This window comes from Sinocyclocheilus rhinocerous, unplaced genomic scaffold, assembly GCF_001515625.1.
Source record: "Sinocyclocheilus rhinocerous isolate Xijiao unplaced genomic scaffold, SAMN03320098_v1.1 scaffold1630, whole genome shotgun sequence".
NCBI classification, from domain to species: Eukaryota; Metazoa; Chordata; class Actinopteri; order Cypriniformes; family Cyprinidae; genus Sinocyclocheilus; species Sinocyclocheilus rhinocerous.
The window spans coordinates 471,277-489,156 of NW_015664013.1; the positions used below are offsets into that span (position 1 = coordinate 471,277).

The 17,880-nt window shown below is 40.0% G+C and overlaps 1 protein-coding gene across 1 annotated transcript in view; it reads right to left on the reverse strand.

The window, feature by feature from the left end:
- The window catches only part of LOC107729205 (protein kinase C alpha type-like), a 171,198-nt gene that overhangs the window by 49,412 nt on the left and 103,906 nt on the right, over positions 1–17,880 (reverse strand). The window contains exons 3-4 of the mRNA XM_016539635.1: positions 3,531–3,642; positions 1,810–1,938 (exon numbers count right to left, since the gene is read on the reverse strand). Coding sequence (XP_016395121.1) covers positions 1,810–1,938; positions 3,531–3,642 — 241 coding nt within the window. The remainder of the gene's footprint in view (positions 1–1,809; positions 1,939–3,530; positions 3,643–17,880) is intronic.

Sequence of the window (17,880 nt, forward strand, 5' to 3'; positions counted from 1 at the left end):
TTTTTTTTCAGATACCCACAATTAGTCAAAAAGTACATAAACAATGCCAGCAAGAATGCAAGCTGTTATATGAAGGGCATAGGAGGTCATTTTTGTTATGTGAATAAATAGCATTTAGTTGTTTAAGTTTATTTGCCCAATAAATTACAATAACATTTTTTGATATAAACAATTTTTTGACAGATTCCTAAAATTCCTAAAATGTGTTTTCTCTTTATTATGCCAGGTGGTCTAACAAATTGTTAAGCACTGTATGTTTTCATAGCATTCAGTTGGCACGTTTGTTTGAAGGACACTGGGCAGAATGTGGAATAGTGTGTTTTTTGTTAAAAAAGTATTATTAAATTTTTTTTTTAATCCGATTAATCGAACAAATAATCGACCAACTAATCGATTATCAAAATAATCGTTAGTTGCAGCCCTAACTAACTATTAACTATGACTTTTGTCTCAATAAACTCCTAATTTGCTGCTTATTAATAGTTAGTAAGGTAGTTGTTAAGTTTAGGTATGATGTAGGATTAAGGGATCTAAAATATGCTCATGCAGAATAAGGTATTAATATGTGTTTTAAAAGTACTAATAAACAGCCAATATGCATGCTAATAAGCAACTAGTTAATAGTAAGAACTGTCCCTAAACTAAAGTGTTACCGAATATTTAAATAAATCATTCAAGGTGATTTACTAAGGATTGCGGTAGTCAATTTACTGGTATTTGCACCATTATTTAATACCGAAATACCAACACCCAAAAGTATGTCTTAACCCATTTTGTGCTTGTGTTGTTAGTAGATTACACGCACCTGATTATCATCGGCTCTGCTTGTTTGCAACCCTATGCTAATTTAATTGCTAATTTGATTGGTAGTTTGCGTTGGTCATTGTGGAAATGATGTGGCTGTGTTTTTTAATTTGTGCACTGTCAGTAGATCACCTGCAGAACTTTCCACCTCTATCAGTGCTTTTATGGGATTGCTGTCACACAAATTTGCTCTGTTTAGTAAATCTGGCCTTTAGGATTTTCTCTACGGGCCAGTGGTTGCAGTATTTACTTGCGTTGACAAACAACAAACAAAAAATAAGCAAACAAATATATATTTTTAAAATTTTGATACCACAGCAAAAACTACAAGTCTAACAAATATAAAGTTCAAACATTATTAAAGATAAGTAAAGAGTCAGTGATAAAATAAGAACAATAAACAAGCAATAGCACAAATAAATACTATAGAATACTATAGACCACAGACACAAAAGAAATAAACAGTGCTTTAGGGTTTTCAGGTTTAAGAGTATGTTTAAGAGTAGTATTCAGGTAAGAAATACTACAGAAATTGAATAACATAATCAAATATAAAATAACATTGCATAGTCTTCACTGTATAAATTAAATAAGTGACTTTGCAACTACATGTCAACTACCAGTCATTAGAATATTAGTACAATGTCTGCTAACACAGCAGCAGGCAAATTAGGCTGCTGTCACTTTAAGACCTAATTCACAGATCCAATATATTGACACATATCTGATTTTCTTAAGACATAACTGACTGTGTGCCAAGACTGGGATTTTGATATATTTTGTGTGTATTTGTCTGGTCAAGCATGATAAGACATGAAAGAAAACTCTGAGAATGTCTGAAAGGTGTTTTTTTCTGTGTGCTTTGGGTTTATTTAGCTGGTAAGTAGCCATGTCATATGACAAAATAAAATCTTTCAGGATGATACAAAACTTGTTGTGATTACCCTGCTGGGATTTTTTGTCTATCCTTTTCTGGGATGTTCCCAATGCATGTGGGATGCTGACCTGTGACGTGGAGTCTGTCTCCGCTGACCTCGATCTTGAGGAAGAGTCTTCCTCTGCGTTCGGTGTGGTCGGTCCCGCACAGACTTGGCACGTTCATCACACACTGTTTATGAACGTTCATGTCACAGGCTGAGAACAAGAGAGAGAAACATCTATAAATGCTACAGGATTACACACATTAAAGTCAATATAAAATGACATTCACAACCCAGTTTACTTCCATGGTCTATTCAACAGAACAGGACAGTCAGTGTATGTAGGGCTTGATTTTATATACTGGGAATTGATTTAATTGTAATAAGTTGTCTATATACACAAGAGTCATGTAAGTTTTCTCGTTGTGGCTTTATAAAATCAGTGTAGAAGCACTCATGGTCGTAGAAAGTCCAAAACAGCCCATACAAGTAATAACTTATGATGTGCCAGGAAATCCCTAATATGGATAAAGGTATCCTGCTATCGTTGTAGCCAGAGTCGGCAACCCATACAACCGGCCATTTACGTTTCTAGAGGTAGCCTCGGTGGAAATGGCTTTTGGGTAGGGTCCCCCTTGGAAGAAATTGTCTTCGGGAGAAATTGCATTCCGCTATAATGCAGTGCTAATTGACAAAGTATTTATTACAGTATATAAACTGCCTTATTCTGTGATAAAAATGAAAAAAAAAAGTGTTTGTAGCTTACAAACCAATCATAAAATTGTCATTAGGAAAATATAGGAAAAAACATTATAGAATACAAATTATTGGTTATTGTCCAGAAGTGTATTTGATTTCGTAGCCAATTAAAAGTAAGAGATAAGACAAAATAAAACCTGTCAATTAGCAATTATGTTAGAAAAAACATTTCTGTCCCCCTCACTTCTGAAATGATGGCTATAGGCCCCTGGAAGCCACACATAGACCGCAAACTAGAACCATTTAGGATGTAAGACTGGTTGTCACAAAAACATGATTTTTCGAGGAAATATTTGTAAGAATGTGTGCATATGTGCATCATTATGTCTTATCCACATCCACTTTATGTTTGTAGGAACAAAGTGTTTTCGTCGTGTAAAGATCTGTTGTATTGACTTTTTTTCTTTTGAATAACATCCACTGATGAATTGTTCACATAAGACATTGAATTTGTATTTTAAAGGTGAACATGATGAATTTCATGTTAACAACAAGCATGTTTGTGCACAAGCAGCAGAGTGTTTTTACGGGTTTCACTTGGAAAGGTGTATCAATATGGCTTTTGCTGTTGGACAGCAGAACCAGGCCGATGGCAGAGAAAGTGTATGTGTAACATGCTGAGGCTGAAGTTGATATGTGGAGACAGAAAATCTCTGTGGTGTGTCATCTCAGAGAGGTGTGGATGAGCAGATTGCATGAATGTAATTACAAACATGCTGCTATTCCCACATAAATTACTTCAATCTGTTCTCGTTCAAATCTGTGATAACATTCCCATTAGAGCCAGAGCGCTCAAGAGAAACAGGAATGTTCTGGTTCAAAGGAAAGGAGGCATCTATGCAAAATACAAGTCTAAGCACATTTGACCACATTATGGATGAGAAAAGCAGAAACAGATGAATTTTGTAGAGCTGGGGTAGGAGCTGCCCTTTCACACTGATCTGAAGCCAGTTCTTTTTTATTTTGTTTCAGGTTTCATCAAGATTTGGTTAAGAGAAGATGGTCTTGCGTGATTGCAAAAGGGCATGATGAGAGGTTCTCACTCACTGTCGCATTTCATCCCCTGGTGGATGAGGCCGTACAGCAGCGATCCGCAGTGGTCGCAGAAGGTGGGACTGCCGTAGCTGTGGATCTTGAACTTGTGCTTGCTTCTGGGATCCTGCAGAAAAGTGGAAAAGAGAGGAATCATTTGCAGTTGGACTAATGAAACAATTCACGGAGCAACTGATGCAAACTATGTGCTACAATAGAGTGCTGCAGGGATGATGATGACTTTAGGAGGCCAAAACCCGGATATGAGACAGCATGTTAGCACTTCCGGTTCTATATAGTCCTGAAGTTGATAGGTTTTTTTTTGGTTTTTGGTTAAATGCCTGAAATAAGGTCTGTGGACACAAGCTTAAGCTATTCTCACATTTTGTTCTATGACATAAAGTATTAGTAATACCCCACTCTTGATTTTTTGAAAAAGGCGTTTCTCACTCTTGCAAACTATAAACTAAAAAACAAAAAAACGACTGGCATAATTTAAATAAAGTGCAAACAACTTTTAGGGAAATTTTAATTAAGGCTTTACAGAAAAACACTATTTGTTTTACAGGTATCTCCTGAATTATTACGATCACACACCTTTACTATAAAATAAAATAATAAAAAAAAAAAACGGTCAAATGACTGGCAAACAAAAATTGTAAAATTAATAATAAAGTGAAAAAATGTGTACAGAAAATTTCATTAAACATTTTACAGAAAAATGCTGTTATTTTACAGGATTTTCCTGAATTATTTCACTGTTAAATGTAAATTTATCACAATCAGTGTTTTGCTAGCTCATATATATATATATATATATATATATATTTTTTTTTTTAAAGACCGAAAGAGTTGTCAGAAGCTTAATGGTGGTTACAAAACATGTAAGATTCAGAAACTTTTGTTGTTCAAATGCCTTATTTATATATATATTTTTTTTTTTAAAGACCGAAAGAGTTGTCAGAAGCTTAATGGTGGTTACAAAACATGTAAGATTCAGAAACTTTTGTTGTTCAAATGCCTTATTTTCTGCAGTAATTGAAAAGTCAATGAAAGGAACCAGGGTGATGCTAACTTCCTGGCTGACCTACAGAATACATCACTTCGGCACTCTATGGCAAGACCTGGGCAAAACTGCCAAATACAGTCTGATTGGATGCTTAATGCAACATCCAGGAGACACGGTGCGCACAGCTTATCAGTCCACCAAGAAACCTGCTCTCAGAATGCTACAAAAAAAGCATTTCTGAGGAAGAAACTAATTAGGATTTTTATATTTCCTGGATAAAGTGTGACTGCTGCTTGCTGGTGCTAAACTTGCTTTTTTGGGTGGTTGCTTTTTCCAGTCATTTTATCATGTGCAAGTATGAGCAATAGTACTGTCAGAGTTTGAACCTTGTTTTCTGTGTTTTTCTGTTCTCCTGCCTTGTTTCAGTCCCTTGACCTAGTTTTCCTTAGTTCCCTTGATTAGTTCATTCAGTTCACCTGTGTTATTTAATTAAGTCATTTAGTCCCTCTCTTGTCTGTGTATTTAAATTCCCTCCTCAGTTCCTTTAGTTGTCGGTTATTGTTGAATGTTATCCTGTGTGTTAGAACCTCGTCGTCTTGTGGATTACCATTAAAAGGATTTGTTTATATGATCTTCATTATCGTCTTCATCATCTTCCTAGCAGCAACCGACCTAAAAAAAGTTAAGCGGTGTGTGTCCCCGTGTTTTGTTTTTCATTTTTGAAAGATATCTTTTTTATTATGACCCATCATCCCAAATATCTCCTTCTCCTGTTGGAGCAGGGGGATCTATCTCTTGAGATCCACACGGCAATCTTTGTGGGGATCGCCAAACATACCAGCTACCCGGACGACTGCCTCTGCACGTTCTACCAGACGAGCCTTAACACCGCATGCAGAGCTTACGCATGACTGTCCGGATGTGGACCTCGAGGGGATTTCGCCGCCTTCGTGGAGTGGGTGCTGGTGAGCAATGACTCTCCATTCACCATCGGTCTCGCCAGCCCCACTCCAACCCAGAGCCCAGCCAAACGTCACCCCGCTGCGCAGAACATCAGCCTGAGCTCACCGCAGACGGAGAGCCAGAGCCCGCCACGACCGATGAGCCATCGCCTATAGGAGCGACAGAGCTGAGGATTGCCCCGAAGCCAGAGCCTCAACCAATGTCTGACCAGGGGCGAGAGCCGGCAACAAAGCCCGCCATGGAGGATTATGACGAGGGCGCGGAGGAAAGCCCCCACTGTGCCACTGCTGAGGGTTAGCTGCAGCTGGACTGAGAGGATTTAATAGACTTTTATTCCGACATACCTCCTCTCCTGTCTTCTGAACTCTCTGCCTGTCCCGATACGGCCAAGGAGGCCGTTTATAAACTGTCCGTCTATCCTGAAATGATCATGGAGGTCATACCCGAACTGTTTGTCTGCCTGGAACTGTCTATCTGCCCAGAACTCTGTCTGTCCTGTCACGACCGCTCCGCTCCCACGGCTCTCGGCCCCGCCCCACTCGTCACAGTTATCCTGTGTGTTAGATCTTGTCTAATCCACATCTTGTGGATTACCATTAAAACGATTTGTTTATATGATCTTCGTTATCGTCTACATCATCTTCCTAGTAGCAGCGTGACAAGTACTAATGATGCTTGACTTAGCAAACAGCACTGATAATCAAAATCTTCTATATGCCTCATTGAAATTGGGAGGAGAATTCCAAGGTGACCATCAACTGCGAACCAAAAGCAACAAAAGCAGTTACCTAACAGAGGCTGACCGCGACAGCAGTTCAAATGCTTTGCTGCAGTTTCTGTCCAGAAGCAGGAAGTTAATCATAAGTCTGCAGGGTTATTTCACTGGGCCATGTAAATAAGGCAACCAATTAATCTGTCTCCGAGTCGTCTGAAATGAATGAGAATGTGAATGTAGTTGAGGGGTCTCAAGCTTTCCCATAACTGAACCATTAATCTGACATTAATAAAGAGCTGTCAGACTCTGGGCTAACTGCACATCAGAACTGCAAGGGAATGCTGAGTCGTGTATGAATGTTAGGAAGAGTTTTAAGTTGAACAAGTTGAACAAAAATGTCCATTTTGAACAAAAAGCTGAGAAAGTTATGTAATACTACGTCCAGACTGGATTCAGAACAATGTCCAAAACATAGATGGAGAGGATCATGTCCATCAATATCCCCAAAACTTGTCCTGTCCTATACCACTTCCTGGGTTGAGCAGTTTTGATTTATATGATCGCGTTATTTTACACATAAATCTGCTTACATACGTGGTCACTTATTTCTGCTTCTTCTTCGCCTGTGTTTTGATCAGGAGATTCTGTACTCTTATAGAAGATGTATAATAGCGCCCCCTACCGTATAACAGTAAAAACATGGAAAGGCAGGGAAAGAGTTAAGGGTTGACCCTTGAAACCTTAAGCTTCACAAAACAGCCATGGTAGGTACACTTACAAGGTACATTCATGGACCAATCACAAACAGAATCAGGGTTGGTTGTGCACAAAAAATGGAAAAAGGTGAGACTGATGGGCTCTATTCTGATTAGCTGGCTTTGAGTCAGGTCGCACAGATTTATATCAGTCCACCGGGAAAGAAAGCCATGTTTACAAGTTCCCAGGCTGCTAATAAGCAATTCTGACAAAGAACTACAAAGTTCACAAGGTTTATGGCATTGAATATTTGAAAGAGATTTCACAGTTTTCTTTGAGGTATTAATTAGCCTTGGGATAAACTGGATATCCTTGAGTCCAACAGTATTCGTCTTTGTTTTCAGAGTCTGTGAAGGAGAATTATTACCCATTATTATACAGAATGCTGCACTATTATTATATAAAATAGTTGCCATGCACTTTGCTGCACATCTATTATTTCTGGTATTTCTGAACTTATCTCAGAATTATCTGTCCTCCGACATCAGATAAAAATAAAAGATGATCACTGAATGTAAGATTTGACTGTTCCTTCTTCTTTAATGATGATCACTGCTGAGTTGGTTTGTGTCAGACAGTTTGTTGGCTATATTATTTACTATGTGGTCATTTTACATGCAAGTCAGAAAGTTGCTGTGTCAAAATCTGCCTACTTGCATTCTACCCATATTATATACTACATATATTTATACTATTCAGAACATTTATTTTTTTTTTGCCCACTCAAACCAAATGTAATACCCACTATACAATATGTGATTTCAGACACAGCTAACTTCTTCCTGTCTAAATCCTGGCCAGGATGACCTGCAAAGTGCCAAAGAGTTCAAATCAACAGTCAAAATCCTAGCTATGCAACACTAGGCATTACATACACTATAGTACTATGCACTATAGTAAATATACATAACAAGAACTAAAGCAGAAATGCAGTGTAATAATTCTCAGTCCAGGCATTGCAGTTTCTGAAGAGCAGAAAATGAGTAGCTGTGTTCAGATCCACCTTGTGTAGTGTCCTATTTCCTCCAGAAAGCTTTGTCACCCTGTCTAAGTACTAATTGAAAAGGCCAGAGTGCAAGCAAAGCAAAGCAGATGCAGTCTGTGTGCCAGCCTCCTGGCCAATGGAGGAGCATGTGATGAAAACAAACAGTGGACAGACCCCAATAAACCCCGTGATTGGCACAGAATGAGTCACTGAAACGCTCTAATTAGTACCTTGTTATCTTAAATAGCATTTGAACAATTTTTTCCCCCCCTGTTGCTGGCTAGTCTCAAGCTGCTGCGACAGAATTATGGCACAGAATTAACTACCGATGGCTGCATCCCGATTTCCATACTTCTACTATGCACTAAACATATTTACTTTGCTGGTAATGGGAGAGGACATAGTTCTGAGCAGATGGTGAGACAGTGAACCAGTACTGGGATACAATACTATGATACCACCTTTGTTATGTACTGCTACCTATTACTTTAAAATTGCAACAAGTCTACATGTAACTGCATTTGGAATGTCAGCTGAAAAGTAAAGTTGTTTAAAAGACAAAAAATTTTCCTTTTTAGAATAAAGTGTATAAATCTGCTTCGGCTTCACATTCTTTGCATCTTTGTGTAAATGAAAAAGTTGAAAAAGTGCCAAGCTGTAGCTTTGTCCCCCAATTTTGTTAGTTATATCTATTTACTTTGAGATCATTTATATGCTAGTGTACTTCATAAGCGTTAAAATTATTTTCAGATTAATTAAAAATCTACAGTATCTTAGACACAGGAAAATCATGATGTCACATAAAGACAGACAGTTTTCCAATCAAGTGCATTCTTGAATCATTCCCCTAAAAGTAGTCATGAAACAGAAATTGTTGTCATCTTTTCTTCATTGCTGTGATATATAGTGGAATGGCTATTTATTATTTTTTTCGTCCCTGAGAAAAAATGTAGAACTTGATTTCATCTATCAAGAATTGATAGGTTTAGACTGTTTTTGTTTGCTAACGTAACTGCTGCAATCTCATGTGAGGGACCAACCCGATCTCACAGGATAACTATTTTATGAGGTGGCAATTTTGTATGAATATGCACAATGTGAGTCGTACAAAAACTTTAGAAAAAAACAAAACAAAATGAAGGTCTACCCCTAACCCCAACCCTAAATATAACCTATCTACTGGCGCTTTTCCACTGCATGGTACAGCACGGTACGGCTCGGTACGGTTCACTTTTGGGGGCTACACGGAATGAAAAAGTTTTTCAGGAGTCGCCTCAATAGAGGCGGCGCAACTAACGACATGTGAATAATCCCGCCCACTCTAAAGCGGTACTGAACTGCAGTGGAAACGCAAACCGAGCCGTGCCGTGCCGTGCCGTACTGTACTGAGCCGTGCTGAGCCGAGTCAACCACGCAGTGGAAAAGCGCCATAAGCCTCAGATGTCACGCCCATGGACCGTTGGCTGAACGTTTGATGCATATAGCACACAAAATTGGAAACACTTCAGGAGTTTCAAAGTTGTCATCAGATTGGCTGAATTATACCGGATTTCCGGGAGACGTGTGTGTCGCGTTTTTTAACATTCCACCTGGAAACAAAGACGCCTTGTCGCCAAACCCCCTCATGGTAGAAGAAAGCCATTTTGTTTACAACGGTGACGATGAGCGCTTATCAGGAACAACTAAATGCTGGATTTTCAAAAGTATGTGAAATACGTAAAGTTCACGGCATAGACTCTTTAAAATAAATCCAAGAGTTTTACACATCGGTCTGTTATTTTGGGGACATTTCCACGCCCCTAAACATGACGCGGCACAAAACAAAATGGGATTGGTTGCTTTACCTCTTGGGCGGTCCTTGGCCATTCAAAGCGGCCAAGGTTCCCAGACCTTCTGCCGTCAGTCTGAAGATCTGGCTACGCGAGACTACTGGGGCGTAAGCAGATCGTACAAAAATGTATGAATGAGAGGTATGAATTTATCAAATTAGCATCAATTCGAAAAAATGTAAAAGAGTTACAAATTACCAAGAAATTGTGTTGGAGTAAGAGGTACAGTAGATGGAGAGAAGGCATTATTGCTCAGTGCTAACAGATAATATGTCCAACTTTATGGGTCAATCTGAAATACGTCAACACATCGTGGAAAACTGCGCTCCTCAACTCAAGTTCACAGGGACAGTGAAATTAGAAATTAATAAATAATTTTAAAAGAAGCCTTTAAACTGCATTCGAAACAAAGCAATTGCCAGTTGTTGTTTTTTAATGCATCCAGCCAATCGAGTTAAAAATGGCATTGGACAGTTCATCATGCGGGAGCAACGGTGAACTTTCGAACTCCATATCTTCGAGGTTATTAGAGGCCTGCACCTCTCTTTCATCTCCGCGGTCTGTTCCTCTCATGTTTATCCTCATTTTCCCGACATTCATTCATCCTGTGTATTCTGTCTCTGCTCATGCCATTTGTGATATAATCAGCTTTACAGCTGTCGAGTGAATCAGTCACGGATGAAAATAAAAGCTCATCTTCTGCTTCACTCTTTTTTTTCCTGGGATGAACCGAGGATTGAAGGACAGGTCAGTCAGTGTGTGTGTGTGTGTGTGTGTGTGTTTTCGCCGCAGGTGCCTTGTGTGCGTGCACGTAGCCAACGGTGCATATGACCTTTTATTCCTGGTCAGCGCAGCTCCACATTTCCACACTTGCCCTTTTTTCCATGGCTAGTGTCCACAGCTCAGTGTGAAAGCCAAAGACACCGAACAGGACAAAAGACAGCTCACTACCTCCATCATCAATCACCTCCGAAGCACCTCAAAGCAGGAACTCCAGCAGAAGGACATTTCAGAGAATATTCAAGACTGTTTCCTATAGAGAAGAGGCCCATTATAACCATCTGAGTGTGTGATACCGTGAACCTGTGATTATGGCTATGTTCAGACTGTAAGCAAATTAGATTTTTTCTCAAATCAGATCTTTTCATGCAGACTGCCCGCACTATTAATTAATTGCAAGTGATCAAATCCGACGAGCGTGTTCAGACATAACCAACTTATCAGCATGGGTTGCTTTGGTTACATCGCAGGCGTATCCACGTTTTTTTCAAAACGGATGCAGCATAAGTGGACGTGCATCATCTTGATCTCCAAATAAGCGCCTGTCGAGTTGGGGTGCAGAACTCCTTTGTCGTACAAGAAGAACTCTGCGACGGTGGAGACTGGTATTGTCAGACTTTTGGACCTGTTTTGCCCCCGTTGTCCTTCCTGTGTTTCCTTATTTGGTCATGTTCCTGTCCTCGTTTAGTTTGATTATGTTCCATTGATGTCACCTGTGTTCCCCTGCTTGCCCTGTGTTTAAAAGTCCTAGTCTGCTAAGGGGCCCATAGTACTTCAGGCATTCTGTCCTCCTCCATTCCAGGAAGCAGGCCAAGAAAGGCTTAATCTGCTCTGTCCAGTTCGAGCACTGGACGCTTACGCACACAGAGCTGCCCCGTGGCGTAAGGCAGATCAGCTTTTTGTTTGTTTTGGTCCGCCAAAGAAGGGATTTCCGGCGACCAAGCAGACTATGAGTAGGTGGGTGGTCGAGGCCATCTCACTAGCTTACGAGTCCTCTGGCCTCCCATCGCCTATGGGGGTCAGAGCGCACTCGACCAGGAGTATGGCGGCCTCCAAGGCTTTCAGCTTGGGTGTGGCCTTGCAGGACATTTGTGCTGCGGCGGGCTGGTCCTCTCCGCACACTTTTGTCCGCTTTTACAACCTGGACCTGGCATCTACCCCAGGTTCCCAAGTTCTCTCTTCGTGATGTGCTCATAGGATACACACACAGGCAGGGACTTGGTAGTATGGCGCAGTGGGTATTCTCGTTCCCAAAGCGATCTCGACGCAGCTCGAGTTCCTGAAGGGGAACGTCTCTAGGTTACGTATGTAACCATGGTTCCCCGAGGGAACGAGACGCTGCGTCTCTTTGCCATACTCCCTGCATCCCTGCAGGCGCTACTTCATCGAAGCTGGTTTGCGCCCGGCCGGATGCGCTTTTATGCTTTCTGGTGCTTACGTCACCCTGCTCGTGACGTCTCGCTGCTCCATTGGACGGATTTGACACGTGCTTCAGAACGCGGTCACGCAAGGGCGTTCCCAAAGCGATCTCGATGCAGCGTCTCGTTCCCTCGGGGAACCATGGTTACATACGTAACCTAGAGACGTTCTCGTTTACTCGTGCCTCCTGCTTGCTTTCTCAACAGCGTGACGTGACAGGTATATATTGTGATGTTTCATGCTGTGGTCACAGCCACGGCTTCATTTGAATTCTGAATGAATACTTCTGGCATTTCCGTCACCGGTTTTGACGTTATCATTGTGTGTTACGTTAAGAGTGATGCAGATACACAGAAATTTGCTGACCGTCTGAACAAGGCCTATGACCCCAATGTACATTAGGGGTGTGTGACATTTATCATCTCTGATAATATTGCAATTGTTGTTTTAATAACGTGGAAGCTCACATTATTGTGCATGTCACAATCAACAAAAAAAAAAGGTCTTGAAAGGGCACACTACTTTAAAAAAAAATATTGATATTATCGAACAACAGCTGGCAAATATCACCTCTTAGTGAAAAAGTTAAATTCTGTCCACAACAGGCCTAAACCATAGGTATCAGCACAAAAACACACTCAGCAAAACATTGTTTAATTATTGACAAACTCTCAGAACATATAGAGATATCATTTTTTTGTCAATATTGTACACACCCACCATGTACGTACACAGTGTACAAACATTTGTGCCCTCACTTTACACTTTTTGCTGCATTTACTCTAGGAAAATAAAGTCTGAGAAGCTGACTGGAGCCTAAAAACTGCTCTAAAACCAGCAGACCACACCAGCCGAGAACAGCATATCACATTACTTTTATACTGTTTTTACACAAGGGAACTATGAATGACAGGTTTCCCAGTTTCACAGGAATCTGCAGAGATTTCTAGGAGTTCTGTGTGGGACACTTCTAAGTAACCTGTGCTTTTTACACACAAAACAACCTCCCCAATCCACCAAATTTAGATCACGTTGGCTGCTATGAGGAGACACAGAGGAGAACATACGGTGTCCTTCAATCAGACTGAAGAAACAGACTGTTGGCACTAGGCAGATATGTTTTTAATAATGTTGGTGCTTCCATAAGGGGAAGATTTACTCTGAAGTGAAGGATTATTCTGTATAGACTGCCAACACGCTTTTACACTAAAGACAAAAAATGATGTGGATTAGACAAAACTTGATTTCAACTTTCAGAAAAGAACCAAAATAACAATCAATACAAAGCATTTTAAACAGTCTATCCATGATGTGTGACCAGTCAAAACTAGCATGGAAGTGTCCCTAATTTACCTCATACTGGAAGCCAGCATTAGTTAGAACTGAGTGTCATCTCATTTGCTTCAGCATGGCTGTCCTGACTACAGCCTGATTTTTTTGTGTTGTATTATTGATACTCAGGGTTTATTATATTCCGATACATCTATAAATGGCTGAATGTGAGCATTCACGTTCACTTTGTCTTGACTGTGGTATAGGTTTATAGGTTTCAGTTGTTTTAATTCTTGTTTTAAGCATAACTCAGAATCAGAAAACATTTGCCAGTGGGCTAAGAAAAATACGATAATTACTTCATATATCATCTGAAAACAAGTTTTATTATTTTGCACCATGTTGCTTATGCGATGATAACAAATCATAATTCATACCCAATTAAGAAATACAGTATAAGCAGCTGTGCTATACTGCAAATACTCAAAACACAAGGGTGTTTTGCAGAGGAGTGACATTTTTCACAATACAGTACAACCTCCTGTGCCTTATAACATGGCATGGAAAGCTGTTTTGACCAATAAGCATTCAGAACCAGAACATTTTTATGATTTTAAACAATAAATTATAATTGGTCAGTAAAATTTAACTGTTAAATCTAATAGCTTGTTGTAATTGTTTTTATGGAGCTGGTATATATTGTAACACAGACTGCTGCAAGGATGAAGATAAGAGAAACAAATCCTTTTAATAGTAATCCACAAGATGAGGAAGGTCTCACACACAGGATAACACCAACAATACCGGACAACATAAGGAACAGAACGGGGAGTACTTATACTAACTCAAACAAGGGACTAATGACTAGATTAACAGAACACAGGTGAACAGAATGAACTAATCAACACACAAGGGAAAACTAGGTCAGGGGAAAACATGAGGGAGGAAAACAAACTAAAAGTCCATGGTGGTGACATATATGAACATTAATGCCGAGTTCACACTGCACGATTTTGCCCGATTTTTCACTCGCCGACAGGTTTTGCGAAATCGCCAACAAATGCCCGATATCGGAGGCAAATCGGTGCTCGTTCACGCGAGTGACAATCACGCAGTGTGAATTATCAAAGACGAGATCTGAGGGAATCGCCGACACGTCGCCGACGCCTGTGAAACATTCGGCATGCTAAATATCTGGAGCTGTCGGCGATTCTCAATCACACAGTGTGCAATGATTTCTGACTGAAAACTACATCGGCGGAAATCAGCTCACAGACAATTTGCGGGCTATATATTTAAAAAAATAAAAAATAAATTCCAGTCTCGCTCGAAAACTCCGGTCTGACGCACGCGGGTTCTCGCGTTATTTCCTTATCACTTTTTCAGCGGACCAGACAGAGCTGTCGGCGATTCTTCCTATTGTGAAGTCATGCAATGTGAAACCCCCTGTCGCCGATCCATCGTGCAATGTGAACACAGCAGCAACTGAATGCTACCCCAGATAGTCACACAGTATGAAAACAACGGCGATCCGGAGATCTGAGGGAATCGCCGACACGTCGCCGACGCCTGTGAAACATTCGGCATGCTAAATATCTGGAGCTGTCGGCGATTCACAATCACGCTGTGTGCAATGATTTCTGACTGAAAACTACATCGGCGATGGCCTACAGCCAATGAGAGACCAAGATACAGGGCAGAGGGAAGTTCGGGGAGGAGTTGTAGACCAGAATATCAGTATTTTAATAGATGTATGAACAATTATATCGTACAGAAACAAGCACAAACATTTGCTTGACAGTGTGAACTCGGCATAACATGTGTTGGACCATAGAGAAACACCCTGCTACTGTGATTACAGATGTGAAAACACATCACTCACTCATGAATCGACAACATCATGGCTTCATGTCATTAATTAGCTGACTCATTAACTGCAAATGAGTGGAAGAGCCTGTTTTTCAGTCTGTATCACATGATGTGCATTTCAAGCACAGATTGATTCATTAAAGTACAGTTAACAGTAAGCAGCTACTGAATTATAGCTTTTAATAATATCCTTAGCTGTTTTATTTGTCAGACACAGCACTAATTGATCTTGGAAACCTTTAGAGAATGCTGTTGCAAAAATAATAATGTGTGTATATTAGATGTGTCTGTTTTATATGGTTAAAGAGGCATGAATTTAATGAGGCTGAAATGTGCCTCTCTAACGGTGTGTGATATTATTTGAGGATGTATTGCTGCCTGCGGCACGAGGTGACTGTGATGTGGATTATTCCAGACTTGTGTTTTCTTTCACTGTCTCTCTGAATTCACAATCATTTCTAAAAAAGCGGATTGTATATCTTACGATGATTCATATGTATACTTAGATACACAAACAGCCATACACTTGTCCACACTGTTATTATTATGAGAGTAGGGTTTGTTGCATAAATCACACAGACATGCACAACTTTTTGTCAGTACAAATTTAATGTGATTGCAGACTGCAAATGTACAGTACATGGGCATCACAGTGTATTCCAAACAAAATGAAAGTTAAAAGTTGTGATTATTGGAGAATGTTTCTGAAATAGTAATACGAAATTACTATTTCAGTCTTTCAGTCATTTTTTCACAATGTAAGTGCATCAGGTAACACTGGCTGTAATAAAACAGCATGATATCAAACAAAAGTGCATGTAGAACTGCCTAGCTTTAAGTCAAATCAAGTCACCTTGACCCACCTTGACCTATTTATATAGCTTTATACAATACAGCAACTTTACAGTGTCAAACAGGAAAATAGTTTGTCAGTAATACAAGCTTTATCTGCTCAAGCTTCTACCATTCAGGCGTCGCAACAATCAAGTGAGTCAAGCTTTCATAAAATTCATTCTAAAACTTGTAATTACACATTTTATAAAAACGGTGACAGCAGTCCTGTCAGTGGTCCAGTAAAGTTGAGCAACTCAGAACGGCACCCACTGAGTGCTCTTTATCTAAAATGATGCCTTGAAAGTATAAATTCCTGTATTAATAGGAATTCTGTGTCATGCATATTGTTCATTTACTGTACAAGTACAAATAAAACAAAATGCAAGTAGTTGTGAAAAAATTAAGCTGCCAAAGTGTATTTATCTATATTTCGTAATACAGATACAAGTTTGTAAGACATTAATGATGTGCATGTAATGGATGTAAACGTGATTGCTCAGACTGTCATAAAATCCAGATGCAAGTGAATACTGTATGTTTCCAGATAATGTACATCCTACAATGACACTCTATCAAACATTACAGACATTCTCATTGTGTTTAGAGACTGATCTACTGTAATGCAGAAAGCAGATGGGATGATAATGTGATGGCTGTGTTTCCTGTGTGAGATGAGCAAACGTGAAGCCTGGAGCTCCGTTCTGAAGATCACTGGTTGATGCTTATCTCTCACAGACACAATCCTCTGAGCTGTTATCCCCATGCCACCCTGAGGTTAACATTTGCATATGATTTCATTGCTAAACCAATAGATGCGAGATGTCGCGCAGGAAGTGCATGGCACAAAAAGATGCCACACTACTGGGAAAAAAGAGGTCCATGTACATCTAATGGACATCTAATGGAAACAGCGTATGAGAGTATCAATGTAAATGCAGCAAATGGTGTGTAAGACATGATAACTAATTGTGCAGAACAAACATGGCATGGACAACAGATATGTTGCTATGGTGATGAGCTGAAGACAGCATCACCGCTGCTGTATAAAAATAATGCCAAAATGCCAATATTCTCCAATAATACTTCTTGTTATCATAGCTGCAAATGTCACACATTGAACCAAGACAATGATATTACTGTATTTAACAGGTTCTCTTCCAGCTCCATTCTAAGGAAACACAAATGCAATCTCTCTGGACAACTTAACCCAGACAGCAAGAACGTTTGGGCCAAATGTGGCTGATAGCTGTCACATTTGGCCTAGGTATGGCATGGCTGAGCACATATGGGCCAAACTTTAACCGTATATGTTTTGCCATGGATTTAGAATTGGAGGGAATTTTCTTTTGGATGACAATTTTTTTGAGGTATATGGCCCAGATGATAGCACACAACTGAGAGCCATATGTGGCTTGGCTATGGCACACCATGGAATATGTTAACTTATGGTTAACATTTGGCTTTTATTTGGAAAAACACATATAAACTGCTGGCAGGTCAGTGGCAGTCCACATCTCAGCCCATTCAACAATGCTATTGGTTGCTTTGTGTCTTCCCTTATTCCTATTGGTGGATTACTGAAATTTTGAAAATATATCCGTTATTTCCCGCTCTGCTTCCTCTATCAATCGCCGTTAAAAAAGAAGAAGATGATGAAAAATCTCCCTATTTACAACAACAGCCTTTTTGCTCAGACACATTCTTATGGTGGTAAGTGCAGTTTTGGTGTTTTAAATGTGTTCTAGGGGTGTAATGGTACACTTATTCGTACCGAAAATTGTACCGAACAAATACAGTGTCATTTTAAACACTGCACGTGCGGAACTTAATCCCGTACTACGGAGCCCGGTGTTGTGCCGAATTCTGCACCCCTGCCAGATTATGCACCCCCTCGTTGAAGTCGCTACCTGATTGCCTAATCCCAACCCCACCCC